The 14,664-nt window shown below is 43.5% G+C and overlaps 1 protein-coding gene across 2 annotated transcripts in view; it reads right to left on the bottom strand.

Moving 5' to 3' along the window:
- The window catches only part of LOC147007285 (putative serine/threonine-protein kinase SIK1B), a 44,432-nt gene extending 30,079 nt beyond the window's left edge, over positions 1 to 14,353 (bottom strand). The window contains exons 1-4 of one of the 2 annotated variants that reach the window (XM_085867425.1): positions 14,065 to 14,353; positions 8,959 to 9,045; positions 6,205 to 6,246; positions 2,203 to 2,251 (exon numbers count right to left, since the gene is read on the bottom strand). In XM_085867425.1, coding sequence (XP_085723551.1) covers positions 2,203 to 2,230 — 28 coding nt within the window. In that variant the 5' untranslated portion in view covers positions 2,231 to 2,251; positions 6,205 to 6,246; positions 8,959 to 9,045; positions 14,065 to 14,353. Of the gene's footprint in view, positions 1 to 2,202; positions 2,252 to 6,204; positions 6,247 to 8,958; positions 9,046 to 10,937; positions 11,240 to 14,064 lie in introns of those variants that run through there. The other variant, XM_085867424.1, reaches the window with a different exon arrangement.
- Between the last annotated feature and the right edge of the window lie 311 nt (positions 14,354 to 14,664).

Raw genomic sequence — 14,664 nt, 5'->3', positions numbered from 1 at the left:
ATTACAAGTTTTGTTTATCACTTTCCTCATTCATATCATCGAATGTCTGATCATCATACTTATGAATTGCTGGGTACATTACAATGTTTTTAACGCCCGAAGACACCAGTGCCTCAGGTGGTGACTGTCCTGGTGAAAATGGACAATATTATTTTACACGATTTTTCCATTTTTTCTACGATCTTCGTTCATTTTAATAACTTCACTTCAACATGGAGAGATCCATATAAAACTACAAGGGCACTCACTGGAGCGCATACCACCGCCACGTAATGCCTGATCTACGAGAACATATCAGGCCCAATACATTTTTGAAATATGCCAAACAGTACCACATCGTTTTACGCACTTTCTCTAAAATGGTGAAGAAACACTTTAAGAATTAAATAATTCTCGCATCCAGATCCACATTCGGATCTTCACCAAATCAAGTTAATTCGTCCTTGTCACACACCCAACCTGTCAACCAAGTTTCATCCGGATCCGTCCACAACATTTTGAGATCCAGCACACAAACAATCAAACAAACAAACAGACCTGAGACAGAATGGGGTGAAAATATAACCTCATTCACACATATATTATAGGTGGTGGAGGTAAAAATTAAATGTTTCGTTTTTAAAGGTTTTTTTCAAACATTTTGTTGCTTCAGCATCTTGGCAAGCGCTCTTCAAGCTTTGAGCTCTACAAGTTATGATGGTGACTCTGCGGTGCGGTTCTCCATCAGGACATCTCCAGAGTTAGGAAGGCAAAATCAATGAGATGATCACAATGAGTAAAAAAAAAAATTTCACCTGCCCCTCACCTTCTCCCAAAGCCCAACAAGCAAATGCAAGTCGAGAACCCCTCTCCCTCTTTCCCCCTCAAGTAACCCTGCAAATGCAAGTCCAGAATGCCCTGCTCCCCTCATACTTACCTCCTCCCAAACCCCCTCCCCACTTCCACTCCCCCTCCTCTCCCCTCCATCCCCTCACTCCCATCCTCCTCCCAGAGTGCAAAGTGACATTGGTGGGGCATCGCTCTCCCCCCCACCCCTCATCGCGGAACAAACGGCCGAAACTCAAAACTGTAACACCATCTCCCCTCAACAACCAGCACATGAACACGGACGATTTCAGCGAACAATCAAACACCTGTCACCATTGCCCAGCAGTTACCATGAGTTCACCTGAAAATATTTATAAATTAATAATTATCTCTCATCTGGAATTATCTGTTCATTAATAAAAAATATCTTTCAACACAAATTTATGCAAATCAAATAAACCAGCGTCTACTGTATTGATAATGGAGAGAAAGTATGTATGTGTGTATCATCTCCTCCTCAGAGGGGATTTGACCAAGGACGCAATAACTTTCAGGGTCTCCCCACCCCTCCACCCCCGCCACCCCAATAATCCCACATCAACCATCGCACCAACAATACCCACCACCCATACCCCCTCTCCACCATAGCACCACTCCCCCTCGACTGGGGATGGACATCGACATCTCATGGACATGACGGTGGGACACGATACAGACACAAACGGCATCCAGGGATAGTATGCAACAGGATGATCCCGTAACATACAAGACACCTGGTCAGCTTGCGATGATGGAACAAAGCATTCGTTGCCATTTTGTATACTGTGTCTGAGTGTGGCCATTTTGTCCATCCTGTCAAGCCAGAATGCGTATTGCTGCTGGAGTAATATAGAAGCCGGTTTATCAATTAATACAAAATCCCTCCATTATAAAGTGCCAATTGAGTGAAAAGCTAAATCTACCGAGCTGTAGTTAACACGCAACCGGTGTTTACATATTTTTAACACCTCCATCTTCACTTCCACCTTCTTCCTCAGAATCACTCTCATAAGGCTCAAAACGAAACTGCTCCACCATCCCCGCAAATACGTTTCCAAATGAAAATCCCGCTGCCAAATGCAAGACCAGAAACTCCCTCCCTTCATACTTACCTCCTCCCAAACCCCCTCCCACTTCCCCTTTTTCTTCCTTCCTCTCTCCTCCATCCTCCTTGCTCCCACCCCCTTCCCAGAGTACAAAGTGACATTGGTGAGGTGTCTCTCCCCCCCACACCCCCTCAGTTCCCAACTGCTCTCCGCTCCCTCCTCCTCACTCCCCAACCCCTCCTCGCACCCTCCTCCTCACACCTCACCCCTCCTCACTCCCCCCACCCTTACACCCCAAATGAACACTTACAAATGTTTGGATGATGTAGTCTTTCCATGATGCGTGCTTCTTTCTGCAACTGCAAAAGAAAAAGAAACAAATGCATCCGAGATTTGGGGATCATGTCCATGCATTAAACGGTATTTTTTGTCAACACGTCCTATCATGGGCATCAATGGCTATTTAAAAGGTGTGGTGGGGGGAGGGGGGCATTGTAGAAGTTATATTTGATGGAGAAGCAGGGTTGTGGGGGGGGGTGGAATTTAGTTCATGGTTTGTCTGATGATGCCTGCAGTCGGATGTGGACCGTGTTCTGCCTTTTGAGGACGCTTCACAGTCTCATGACACATTCATCTCCAATGCAACGATGGCAGAATAACTTTTCTCTCCTGAAAATTCTACTCTGGGTGAACAAAGGCTCTTTCAGAAGAAAACTTGAAGTAACACAGCACTCCAGTGAAAATTTCTATCCATATGAATACTCATTCACAAGTGATACATTTTCTGTGCATGCACACCGTGCAGTACGTGGTACTCCAACTCATGAAATCCAGCATGTGCACAAGCCAATCGCGGAATCTTTTATTAAATACTGCCTTCCAGCACACTATTGATTTTAGAGGTAACCTCGCAGGGGTCTGAAGCCGCCATGTTTTATGGCCTGCTCAACCATGCCTTGATTTGGAACAGGCTGCAACGATTTCGTAACGATAAAGATTTTTTTTTTCCACTTTCCACACTCATGTTATCAAATGCCTGTTTATCAAAACTCTGAACGCTGGGTACATTTCCATGCTTATAAACGCCCGGAGATATCAGTGTTTGTTGCTTTATTTCATTTACACACATGTGATCACCACGAGAATCTCTTGAGTGAAGCAGATACAAAATTTAAGCTCCAGAGTCAAACTCAAAAGAGTTCCAACTCCGAGAAAAGTGTTCATTTCTCCAATTTGGACATATTTGACATTTCTTGCGTCAACGGGAGGTGTATGTTTGATATGACGGTTCGGTGATTGAAAATCACGTGCCAAGTGAGCAGTTTCTTATCAACCATGTCATTGGAATTGCTAAATCACTTGACAAGCACACTACAATATTCACACTGTCACTGAATACTGTATATCGACGACTTGAAGAAAGTTCAGGGGTCACTCGCCTGCATTGGCCACGTGTTGTTCTGGAGTGCAACAGGCAGTGACTGCCTCACTGAAAATACGAAAATATATTTTCCACAACGTTTCCTCTTTTTGTACGATCTTCCGTTATTATGAGCTGTCACTTCGGCAAAGACAAATGCTGATAAAATTAAACATTTCACTTTTAAAAGTTTCTTCAACCATTTCCTGGAATGCTTGGTAAAGCCACTTGGCGTGAGTTCTTCAAGTTTCAATGGCGATTCCGCAGTTTTATTCCAGAGATAGGAAGGCAAAATACATCACATGATGACAATGAGAAAAAATAATTTTAAGGTATGAAATCATGAATCGACACACCACGGCAGGAAAGCCAATAGGTATACATGCTCTCTCTGTGTCGCCTGGATTTGAATCCCAACCAAGCTATAAACTGTCATCCCAGTGTTTCACAGGCAGGGTGATTCCTCAATGTGTGTGTCATCTCTCTGATGTGTTACGTCACCAAACAGACACGAAACAATGTGATTGCAAGGCTCAAGTCCATTTATTCCACAGCATGGAACGTTCACATATCTCCAACTCCGTTAAGATGGCGTCTTGTTCACGTTCCACATGCCCCTCCCCCTTGCCTCATCATCTTCCTCACAACCTCTGAACATCCGGCAATACAACAACAACAACAACAACAACAAATTTGGAAGGAATACACTACTGGTCAAAAGTTTTAGAACACCCCCATTTTTCCAGTTTTTACTGAAATTTAAGCAGTTCAAGTCCAGTGAATAACCTGAAATGGTACAGAGCTAAGCAGAAAACTGCCAGAGGTTAAAAAAAAAGTTTGTTACCAAGAACTGAAAAATAATGCAAATTTCAGAGTTGTTAAAAAGGCCCTTTTCAGGGAACAAGTAATGGGTTCGCAACTGCAGCTGTTCTGCAGCAATGGAAGTAAATTAAGCCTTGAAAGTTGATGTAAACAATGCCTACAGGTGTCATAACTTTTGTTGATGAGTTACAAACCCTTTGTCTGTATAAAAGCAGTGTTGGAACAGACTCTGTTGCTACACCCTCTGAAGCATTATTTGGACAATATTACACTGCATGAAGTCGTATATTGCTCTCATAATGGCGAGAAAAAGACAATTAACAAATGAAAAATTGGAAAAAGACAAGAGAAAAAGACAATTGGAAATCACTTAAAGCATGTAGAAATGCAAAAAAAGAAATCGAAATTTTGTTGAAAAAATAGTTGCAAAATTTTTTTTTCTCTAACATTTTTTTTTTGGATGGGGGGGAGGGTGGAAATCACTTAAAACATGTAGAAATGCAAAAAAAAATTTTTAAAATATTTTTTCAAATTGGCCACCATAGCGGCCATATTGGATTTTGGACCAAGTCCAAAATCTTATGGCATGATCCTTGGACCAGACCTCACACCCCCACCAAGTTTCGTCGAAATCCGTCGAGGAGTTTTTTCCGTAATACTGTTCACAAACAAACAAACAAACAAACAGAAAGGGGTGAAAACAGTCGCCTCCATCCATCTTCGATAGCGGAGGTCAACAAGACGGTAGGCTTAAAATCATGGAATGGCCAGCACAATCTCGAGACTTAAACCCCATCGAGCTGGTTTGGGACAAACTGGACAGAAGGGTGAAAAGCAAAGCAACCTACAAGTGCGACACATTTGTGGGAACTTCTACAACAGTGTTGGGAAGAACTTTCCAAACAAAATTTGATTTCCATTGTTGAAAGAATGCCACGAGTATTGTACAAATGTAAATCTGGCTTCTTTGTGGGGTGCCATATCGTACATATTCGTATGAGTGTGCACACGAATCGGATATAACAAGGCTGTTATATCTGCAAAATGTGGCTATTTTGATGTGAAAAATTTAGATTAAATTTTGTTCAACAAAACGATTGCATGATTTCTTTTTTATCTGCAATTGTTCAGTTGTTCGATGCTTTCATTTCAGAGTACATTGAAACATTAAATTGCTTAAATTTCAATAAAAACTGGAAAAATGGGGGTGTTCTAAAACGTTCAACTTGTAGTGTATAACACCTACGAAAGAACACAACAGGACAGACGATAAACTGGGCATCACATATATGTGCAGGTAAGGTGTGCTTACACATTGTAAGCAATATATTTACATGTGTATTTCAATTGTAATGCGATTATTTCTGGCTGCCGTTGATCTTCCTCGCCAGTCCAGGAATCAAAGTCCAGGAACCGAAACCCCCTCTTCCCGTTGGCCCTTGGTTTCTGCAATTGCGGTTTGAACTATCACAGGATTTTCCAGGAACCTTACCCCCGCGATATTGTCGGGTTTACTGTATTTCTTTGTCGATTTCTTGTTCCCCCTTTCTTCCCCACCTCAACCCATCATCGTATACCTCAGTTCGTTCAATCATCTCCTGTTTATTTATTCGGTCGGGATTTGGGAAATAAACCCGTAGGTTTTAAAAGAGTGAAGAGCCTCGTGTGCTTCTTGTAATTCCCTTGTGCACAAAGCCATCATTGTGCGAATGCAGTCCAAGGGAATAAAAAGCCAATTCGGTCGGTCCATCCATCCAACATCAGTCTAAATTGGCACGGAAGCGACAGTATTTTATGTACTCAACAAAAAAATTGATGGTGGGGGGGGGGGGGTGGTGGGCATCGATATATTATCACCACTCATCAAAAAAGTGGGGCGGGGAAATGTCCCACAATTCCCCACCCATCATCGCCCCTTTGGCCGATAACTGCACCCACAGTGGAGGAATTCACACAGGTTAAGTAAGACAGAGCAGTCTTAGGGACACATTCTCCATGATCGGCGTCGATATAAACTGAATCAGTTCTGAGATTTTATGCACTGTTACCTCCCCATCCACACAAACTCACCTCTCGTTGATACTCTTTTTTTCTCACAAACTTCAATGCAGCCTGGAAGAGGAAGACAAGAAATTAGGTCACATGACAACACCTTGGGTCTGAAGTGCATAAAGGCATAAAATAAGTAAAAGTACAATTTTTATATAAACTAATGAATACAATGGCCTTTGTGGATCAGGGTGAGTTGGCTCATGCTGTGTTGGTTCAGTAATTTCAAGAATCTTTAACAATCAGGCAAAACAACTTTTCCTTTTCATAAGTTGCACATTTGATGTATTTACATGTTGGTCAAAAATTAACTTATTGTAAATAATGATATATTTACATCTCACAGAGCTTTGCTATGTCACAATGATGAAAATATTACATCTACCACTAACTTTCAAGGCCCACATGAGTTTTTACTCTCCACACCCTTTTATCCTGAGTATCCTCTTCACCACCTCCTTCGATCATGAGCCACGATTGCGTCTCCAATCTTTGTGAAAATATGAAGTAAAAGCAATGCTCATCACAAGACTGTTAAATTTTTGATCTCTCCATTCATTTAATCTCCCTTACCTCTCCCCATTTCCTCTTCTCTGTCTCTCTTCCTCCCTTTTTTTTTCTCCGATCCTCAAATTTTGACCCCATGCATGTGGAGGAAAAAGTGGGGTTAAGCTATTGATCCATATCCATCCGTCAGGCTGTCTGTCTTCCAACAGTTTCTGATCGATGAACAACTTGTTGAAATTGAATGTTATTTTTTGAACACTAATCGGAACACAAACGTACCCTTCAGCAGTACTTTGTCTCTAATTTTGTCTAAATCGAAGGACACAAACAACAGGAACGAAAAACTAATGCAACATGTTTGATGAGGTGGTGTAATAGTGACTGCAAAATGGCAGTAAATTCAGGAATTCTTTATTTTATTGAAAATTTAATTATATACTTGAACCCAGTGAACACAAATCGCATTCTTTGTACTTTCAAAACCCTTCTATTTGCAGTACTTGGAAATGTTATATTGGGTGGTGCAGCACCATATATAAAGAGAGTCTGGCATTTATTTTGTTCTCTCCATGGTGTGCTGTGATTCACAATTGCAGTCACGTGGTTTCAAGGTGTCATGTTGCCCCCCCCCTCTCCCCACCTCCAATTTGAACAATTCAGTTGACGTCAAGTCTCCAATGACATAAATTTTGATATTTTGAAGAACAATTTCAAGCAAGATGGTTTCTTGTGTGGCCGAAGCCCGTCACACTCACGATGGGCAATCTACAATGACACATCACATCCTGAGGGATTCCGAGAAATGAAAACACAATGGGCCACCAGAGAGAAGAGAGATCCCCGAAAGGATCTGAACACCAGTGCCCAGAGCGGTCAAGCTTTACAACAAAGAGGACAACGATTGAATCTTTGCTTGCTCTTCGGGTCCTCGCAGAATGCAGACGACAGTTTCGGCAGAGGCTGCTTGCAGCTCATGTTGATCTCTTTAAAGCATTTGATGCAGTGAATCGGGACGCCCTCTGGAGGCTTCTTGGTCTTCGTGGGGTGCCACCAAAACTGATCAATCTGATGTCTGAACTATACGCTGGTACTGAGAGTGCTGTGAGATGTGGTAATACCATCTCTAACTTTTTTCCAGTTGTTACTGCAGTTCCTCAGGGATGTGTGCTGGCCCCCACCCTTTTCAGCACTTGTATGGATTGGATTCTGGAGAGGATGTCGGAGAGATCAAGCAGTGGTGCATCGTTTGGGAATGTCAAGATCTCTGGCCTTGGTTTTGCAGATGATGTAGTTATCTTTGTGGAGACTCAAGATGTCCTTTTAGGGGCCCTCTAGATGCTGAAGGAGGAGTCGGAGCCGCTGGCATTATGGGTTTCCTGGGTCAAAACTAAGATCCCGGCTTTCAATGTCATCCTGGAGGCTGCTATCCTGTCTGTACCTGTTGGTGGTGAGGATGTTGAGGTCACGGAGAGATTCACTAACCTTGGCAGTGATATTCATGTCACTTCTGGCTGTGAGCCAGAGGTCAACAGATGTCTGGGTCAGGCCTGGGGAGTCATGGATTCACTGGATCATAGGGTGTGTCACTGCTGAAACCTATGCAGGAGGACGAAATTCTGAGTCTTCAGGTCCTTGGTGCTCCCAGTCTTGCTCTACGGATGTAAGACTTGGACTCTGACCAGGCATCTGAGACGGTGACTTAATTCTTTTGGAAAAAGGTCGATTCAGATTATCCTTGGCTCTCAGTGGTCAGATTTTGTGTCCAACGAGCAGTTGCCGAGAGAGATTCAAATTACATTTGTTTCCTGCATAGTTCATGAGCGTCAGCTGCAGCAGCATAGACGTGTGGCTCATTTTCCTGATGCTGACCCTGCTCACCAGATTCTCTCACCGAGGGAGCCTCGAGATTGGAGGCCAATGGGCAGACCACATGCCTCGTGATTGCAGCAGGTTGATCAGCATCTCAAGTGGAGGGGTTAGGCCAGGAATCTGCCTGGGGGATGGCCAGAATGAGGCCGCTGGAGTGCAAGCAGAAACTGGATGCATCTTTGTGCTGCTCCGGCGCATGCTCCCATACCTGACCTGACCTGATCATAAACTTACATCTGTCGTCAGATGGACAGACAGAGTGAACCAATTGCTTTACACTGCATTCTGCTTCACACCAGGAGTAAAAACACATCGCTCAGCTGTTCTACAACAACAAAGCAAAAAAACACCACATTTGGCTGCACCCCCACTGTACAACAGCATACCACAAATTCCTACCTCTTCGCCAGAGATGATGTTCTTTGCCCTGTACACTCTCCCAAAACCTCCTTCTCCAATCTTTTTCAGGAGGACCCAGTCCTGAATCTGAAAACAAAATACACAAAGATCTTAACAAAGTCCTTGTGGATGTTAACAGTGAAAGAAATCAGATTTATTTCAATGATTATGTCACATCAAGTATTGTATGAAATCTCCCGTTGCAGAAATATAAAGGGAGACAAGAATACAGACAAGTATGTCGGTGACACAGAACTGTTCATTTGTCAAATTTGGATATTGTTTGACACTCTGGGCATCTCCAAGTGTTCCTGCCTTTATTTCATTTCCGCACATGTGATGAGCAAGAGAATCTCTTAATCTGAGCCAAATTTCAAAATTTAAACTGTGGAATTGACCAAAGCAGCAGTCTCGACTGTGACTAAAACTGTTCATTTGTCCTATTTGGACATTGTTTGACATTCCAGGGATCTCCCAGTGGTGTTTGTGATAACCGATTGCTCATCACATGCCAAGCCAGCAGTTCCTTATCAAGTGTTTTGTTGGAGTAATTGTTTGAGTGCTTAATGGTGGTGCGAGGAATAGTTACCAAAGTAATCTTCCAACCATGGAATTTAAAGGAATCGAGTCATTAACCAGAATCGATGTCGATTTTGAGTCATTCCCACTTCAAAGAAAGAAGCGTATTTTATCAGGGAAAATTTCTCCCATCCCCTTGGGTATGTTCCAGTTTCAAATGGCCTGGCGATGAAATAATTGAAAAGGAACATGCCCCTGGGGCATACCGTTTGCAACAAAGCAGCAAAAGCAAGTCTCTTGCAAACCAAACGCCCCATGGACGTGTTCATTTGAAATGAATCTCAAGGCATTTAGAGTTGGCTGGTAACACGTGCTGATTGCTTTGCTGATGGACGGGAAGGCAATACATGGACTGATAAAGATTTGACAGTATTGCCATTCAAAAGGTCCAGAAGTGCAGTTTGGAACTATTTTGGGAAGGTGAACAAAGACAGTCCAAAAGTTTCATGCTGACTTCGTTCAATATATCTTGATCATCACTATAATATGTGCAACATGATGAAAGATGAGAGAACCAGACACAAGAGAGAGTATTTATCAGTGACAGATGAGGATGTGGATTTAAAGAAAACAAAGTCTGCAACAATAACAAGTTCACTTTCACAATCGACAATAAAAAGCACTTTCACCCCGGTACGCTGACTTACCTTCCAGTCAAGCTGCCTTCCCTTCTGTTCCCCTTCCGCTTCCTTCCCCTCCCATCATGCTTCCTTCCTTGCCCCTCCCCTCACACTGCTATCCCTTAGCCCATGCTTCCTCGCCCCCCACCTCCCTCCTAGACTGCATGGCGACGTGTCTTGAGGCATCGCTCTCCTCACATTCCTTGCTCCCCACCCCCACTTCCTAGCTTCTCCCTTCCCTATCCCCCCCTCGCTCTTGTCCACCCCCCCTCGCCCTCGCTCCCTCATCCCTCTTATCGTCTGTTCACCACCACCTCATCATCCCCCGTCAAAATCCTCGATCTTTTCTTCGCCCATAATCCACCCCAACCCCACGTCCTTCAAATTCCCTGCTTTCCTCAATGAAAGTCCCTGCAATGTCCATCTTGCATACCTCATGTTCTCCGCCCCATCCCTCTCCCTTCCATAGCTCTCCTCATGTCGCTGTTCCCCACTGTTTTGTCCTTCCCACTCCTCATGTATCATGCCCCCTCCCACCCCCTTAATGTGCGTAGTGTGTTAGCTCTCATACGAGCCTTGACAAGGTATACAAAAAAAAAATGTCCATAATGGGAAAGTTACTAAGACAGACGTCAGAGTGTTCCTGGCCGAATTCCTGGATCACCCATTTGAACACAAGAAGGAAAAGGTGATGGATAACATCTTCGATTTGTATTCACTTTCCAACCTTTTTGCTGACGACCGAAATGCTAACGACCGAAATATAGGATCACCGCTCACCTCCCCTCATTCGTTTCCCCTTTTCTGCAACCTGTGGAGCAAACTTCCACAATCTTCAATTTCATTCCTACTTCCAGGTCTACAAAACCTGGTCTTCCAGGTTCACCATCAACTCAGATCGCCTCCAATCCAAAACCATGATCTTTTCTACCCTCGTTGGTCTACCTCTTTTCTCAACTCTCAAATCCTCCCATCTCAACCATGATCTACTTCTTTTGCTCCTACCTTGCGACCTCAACCTATCCGCTATTTTGCTCCTCTCTCTTCCCCCATCTGCACCATGTGTCCAGCCCATCTCAGCCAGAATTTCACCAATCTCCCCGTAAAACTCATCTGCACACCGGATCTCCTCCCTCAGTTCATCAATCCTCCTTCAATCCAAACTCTTTACTCCCACAATCCTGACCCAGTTGTTCTCGCAAACCTGCAGCCTCTGTTGTTGTTTCTTTGTCAATGCCACTGAATAGAGACCGCAAAAGTCGGCCAGCATTACATACGACATCAGAACCTTCCCTTTCAATTTCCTTGACGTCTTTCTATCTCCCATTAATCCCTTCACCCTAATCCATGCATTGGTACACGCCTGAATCATTCTCCACACCTCTGCCTCAGACTTACCATCCTTATGACTATTCCTCCCAGATATTCAAACCTATTTCCCTGTCTGATCTCCTTCCCCTCTAACCTGATTATTCATTTATTTTCTCTGCTGCCGAATGCACATCACCGCAGTATTCTCCATACTTATGTTCAACCAATGCTTCCAAAAGGCCTCCTTACACTCCCCCAGTACTTCTTGCATCTCCCACCCACTTTCCACCACAACAACCAGATCGTCCACATACAGCATCCTCCCCATACTACCCCTCAAGTTCACCTTCCTGCTTACCAGCTGCATCACCATGACAAACATTAGTCGCCTGAGGGCGCTTCCCTGCCTCAAACTGATGTTCCGACCTCAAAAGACGACTGCATCTCAAAAGTGAAGAAAAGAGGATGCCAGGAGTGTCTGCGAGTTGTGAAAATCAGGGACCGATAACATGGGATATCACCTTCATGCTCTGACTGTGCTCAAGATATACAAGGAAGGCTGTATCACCCATTGCTCGGACATGGGAATGAAAAACTCTTCATCGCTGGAGAGTGCTACTTCCAAGAAGTCGAAGGCCAGCTGAAAGGGAAGAACTTATTGGTGAAACAAGTGGAGCAGAAGCAACAAGGCATTCAAAAGCGGAAAATACAGCACTCAAATATGGAGGTAAACTCGGCAGTAAGTGTGTGACCATGCATGTTGTCGTAAAGAAACTCAAGTGATCTGTTTCTACTGCCATTTTTGACTGTGTTTATGTCGAACGCGAGGATTCCGGACCGCCTTTCCATAACAATCGTCAGTGATGGAATGCAAGATATCGATCCATAGCATCATTAGCCGTATCTAACTGGTCGTCATAATGTGATGCAACTTCATCCCATCGACCATGCCCCACAGAGGTGTACGACTCATGACGATGTTGGTTTGGAAAGTCCTGTTTTCATTTCTTGATTCTGTCTCGCACAAATCCCCAAATGCACTCAACACAAATATATTGTTCTCCAATTTCTGATCCCCACCCCCAAGTAATCATAACTTGATTGCCAGTGGAAACAAAGATTCATTCCTCTCTCCAACTCTCTCCCCCTCTCTCTCTGTGCGGAATTACTGCTGTCACCCTCAGAATTTAGCTGGAACAGAAAGCCAGTCAGCGTGCACTGGATTAAATCGGTGAAGACAGGAAAAGTACTGAAAACATCATCTTGGATTGAATTCAAATGGTAGAAAATGTCTCCACTCATGATATCACCAAGTTTCATCCTTATAAATTGTATGGATCTGAAGTGTTAAACATATTCGTACGAGTGTGTACAACGGTTCTCATCTCTCGTTGCCGCGTGATCAATGGGTCGCGGCTCATTCGAGACGAACACGGCACGTGTTGTTCAGTTGGCCAGACTTTTTTTTTTGGCGCTGGGGTGGGGTGTTGCTCTCTTTATATTTGGCGCTGGGGTGGGGTGTTGCTCTCTTTATATATGGCACAAGACTGCTTCAATTGTGCTGAACTTCCAGAATTTTTATTAATGATCATTTAAAAAAAAAAATCAATATTTTATAAGAATTGATATCAGCAAGATCATTATTTTATTTGAATTGAAGTATATACTTGAATAGTGCATGGGGTAATGCGTTCTATGTTCCCAACATGTTCGATTTAAAATTTGCGAAACTGAACGTTTTTGAAAGTTCCAATCAGGTGATTTGCATTCTTTAGTGCTCAGGAATGTAATTCAATTGAAATAAAATGAAAGTATTAAATGCTGTGGAAATACAAACAAAAACATTTTTCAGAAGTTTACCACCGTTGATGAACAGTCTTTTGCACCACTCGATTTGACATGGACTGTTGTTTTTTGTCCTTCACGACGTCTTTAAAAACAGTACGATTCCTTTTGGAATGATATTCAATATTGTTTGGCTGGCAGACTTGCAGACAGATTAAAAACCATCATCTTCCATCTCTGGGCACATGCAGATTCGGGATGAGATTCCGTATAATTTGCCGAATTCAGAACCAAAGCACGGTTAAACTGCAGGTTTGTGTTCCAAGTCATGCTCTGTGTTATTCAAAATATAAAATTCAAATGAAACACGAATGACACTTGGTAGAGCACATACCTCCACCAGGCTGAACAGTTTACATTTCGTATCCCACTGTCAGACCGGATCTGCATCCGGACCTTCAACAAAATCGAATTGGCTTGTTCTTGTCACCTATCTTATCAAACACCCAACCTATCCACCAATTTTCAACAGAATCCATGCATAACTTTATGAGATATCCTGCTCAAAGACAACAAGACAGATAGACAAGTAGACAGACAGGTCCACCGTTGGTGGCAGAGGTAACCAAGTAGTTCACTGATCAGAAACTGACATCTGTAGTCAGATCGACAGTGAACAAATTTTTTCACCCTGCCTTCTGCTTTGCACGAGGAATAAAAACACATCATTCAGCTGTTCTTCAACATCAAAGCAACAAAAAAAACACTTGGCTGGACCCTCACTGCACAACAACACACCACAAATTCCCACCTCTTCTCCAGAAAGGATGTTCTTTGCCTTCTCCACGATCCCAACAACTCCTTCTCCAATCTTTATAAGTAGGACCCAGTCCCAAATCTGAAACCAAAATACATAAACATAGATGTTTGCAAAGTGCTTGTGGATGTTAACAGTAAAATAAATCAGATGTTTTGAAATGATAATGTCATATCAAGTATTGTAAGAAATCTCACATTGTGGAAATACAGAGAGAGATATGAATACAGACAAGTATGTCTGTGACAGACCTGTTCATTTGCTTTTGATGATTGAAAGCACTTTCGCCCTGGTACGCCAATGTGCCTTCCCCTCCCCTCACTCTGGCTTCCCCTCCCCTCAAACTTCTTACCCTTCCCCTACCCTCATGCTGCCTTCCCTTCAACCACCCTCCTCGCTCCCCACTCCTCATTCCCCCTCCCTCCACACTGTCCCCCTTCCTCCTCCTCCCGGAGTGTCTGGTGACGTGTGGTGAGGTGTCGCTCTCCTCCCATTCCTTGCTCCCTCCCCCTAACTTGCTCATTCTTTCATCAAACCTTTCTTCCTCTCTCCCCTCCTCTCTCCCAACTCCCCTCCCCACTCTGCCCTCGCTCC

The sequence above is a fragment of the Eptatretus burgeri genome, unplaced genomic scaffold (assembly GCF_056783735.1).
Source record: "Eptatretus burgeri isolate ZD-2024b unplaced genomic scaffold, Ebu_testis_v1 Ebu_testis_scaffold_349, whole genome shotgun sequence".
NCBI lineage: Eukaryota > Metazoa > Chordata > Myxini > Myxiniformes > Myxinidae > Eptatretus > Eptatretus burgeri.
This window is presented reverse-complemented; position numbering and strand designations above follow the sequence as displayed.